Below are 2,174 nucleotides of genomic sequence, written 5' to 3' on the forward strand. Positions count from 1 at the left end.
TTCGTATATTAACCAAATCATGCACATATATGAATAGAAAATAAAAAAAAATACAAGATTTTTAATGTTGTTAACTATCAATGTGATTTTTACATTAATGGAATACACCAACACTTAACAGTCCACCGGTCAAAAGGAATAAGAACGATTATATTAATGGGGCAAACTCGTCATTCATTTCATAAAAAATGTTTCTCCCGAGGGCATTGCTCCCTTCAACTCCCACAAGCTGATCGGGTAATCGATGCATTCCAAGTGAAGTGCAACAAAACTGATTTAGGCTTCGGAATCTAATAGCATAGAGGAATATAGTGAATCGAATGCTAAAATAGACATAAGGAAATTTTGAATACGCCCTGAAATATAAAGAAAGAGGCGTAATTTAGTTCTGCCAACAGAGATGAATGGTGATACACTCAAATCCAAGTCACTCCTCACCATGGCCAACACTTTGCTTTTCTTTTGGATTTTGAGTTTCTCTTCTATTTATAAACCTCATCACTGCATCACCATTACCAAATTTCCAGAGTTTTGTCGAAGATTTTCCTTCCCAGAAATGGCTTCCTCTGGCGGTCCCATGCCAGTGCTGCCCACCGAGAAGGCAGTGGCACACACAAGCTTCTGGGTCGGGACCAATGTGATGGTCCTGTTCCCTGGATGGCCTGGTAATTACAGCCTCTTGCATTACTACTTGGCTCTACTTCTGGTCTTTGTGCTTGCCCTCCTTACTCCGATTTGTGGAATGTGTTCCATGCCTGCCAACGAACAAATGGCCCCTATGACCCTGCTTCTCTACGCCATGAGGCATGGCCTGCGCAAGTGCCTTTTCTACTTGGTGGTGCTCTCGGTCGTCACCTTCAATGTTGGAGTTTTCCTTGCAGCTATCGCTGGACATGTGATAGGCTACTTTGCCCTCTCCACATGTATGCTCTATCACCATTGCACTACAACTGATACCAAAGTCTGATGGGCTGGGCACCAAGCTTGTGTCTTTCATTCTTCTAGGTCCTACACCTATATAAACCATATATGTGGAGATGACTTGAGAGGAGGGTTCTGTATTCCTCCATTACAGAACACGTTGCATGTTGCATGCACTAGTGATTCTTGTTACTTCTATACTTTTTTATTGTTGAATATGGAATATGCTACTGATGCTTATAAGTGTGTTTGGTGATAAATGTGTTATTTGCTTCACAAAATGGATCCCCTCCAGAGAAAATTCTTCATTATAAGCGCAGTAGTGATCTGATCAGAATTTGGATTTCTGCATCATCAATCAAGAAACTCAGTCATTCCAAGTCTGTTCAAGGAGACAGAATTCACTGCCCAATGCTCTCTTTTCTTGTGGCCCAGACCAAGTCCTTGGTTCCCATAGAAAATTTCCCCAATGGGTATGTCACGACCCAAATTCCGAGCAGCCCAGAATTTGGCCCATGACCCCATGTCGAAGGTTTGATCCTAAGGATTACTCCTAATCCAAGCTGGCAGAGAAAATATTATCCTGCGGCAATGACAATCAACAAGCGCTCTATATACTGTCAACCAATCCATTCCCAAGATAACATCATACCCAGTCATATCCAAAATCCTGAAATTCACCTTAAGTGCTCATTTGCCAAGGTAATAATGCAACCCTTGCATATTCTATCAACTCTAGAATTCGTACCCATAGGGGATTCAATAAGTTATAGATTTTCTACCCTTTCCGTTTTCAACCCAAATGCATTAGCATAAGATGCAGAAATGAAAGAATGAGTTGCACCAATATCAAACAAAACATACACCCAAGTATTATAGACCAAAATCATAGCATCATCCTCTGCCTCTATTGGGGTCAAGGCAAAAGCTCTACCTATCACCTACCTCCCCCTGCCTCTAGCACTCGACCCCTGAGAAGATCGAGTCTGACTACTCATAGTGGTTGTCCAGGCTCCTTGCACTGTTGGGGTTAACTGCGACATATGGTAGTAGGGTAGGTGAAACCGAGGGGGTTGGAAAGGCAATGTTGGCTGCTATTGAGGGCCTCCTTGAGGTTGAAATTGAGCCTACGGTGCGTCCCTTAATGGGCAAGCCCTCAATAAATGATTTCCTGCTCCACAACCATAACATACTCTAGTAGTAGCCACCCTCTGAGCACCTTGCTCACCTCCAACATAGAACGAAGAATGTCC

General features: G+C 42.7%; 1 protein-coding gene across 1 annotated transcript; it reads left to right on the plus strand.

The window, feature by feature from the left end:
- The first annotated feature begins 428 nt into the window (after positions 1 to 428).
- LOC104878898 (copper transporter 4) lies at positions 429 to 1,167 on the plus strand. The gene has a single exon (XM_010649810.3). It carries the CDS (start codon positions 440 to 442, stop codon positions 965 to 967), a length of 528 nt encoding a protein of 175 aa, XP_010648112.2. The 5' UTR covers positions 429 to 439; the 3' UTR covers positions 968 to 1,167.
- The last annotated feature ends 1,007 nt before the right edge of the window (positions 1,168 to 2,174 follow it).

This window comes from Vitis vinifera, chromosome 3, assembly GCF_030704535.1.
Source record: "Vitis vinifera cultivar Pinot Noir 40024 chromosome 3, ASM3070453v1".
Lineage (NCBI taxonomy): Eukaryota > Viridiplantae > Streptophyta > Magnoliopsida > Vitales > Vitaceae > Vitis > Vitis vinifera.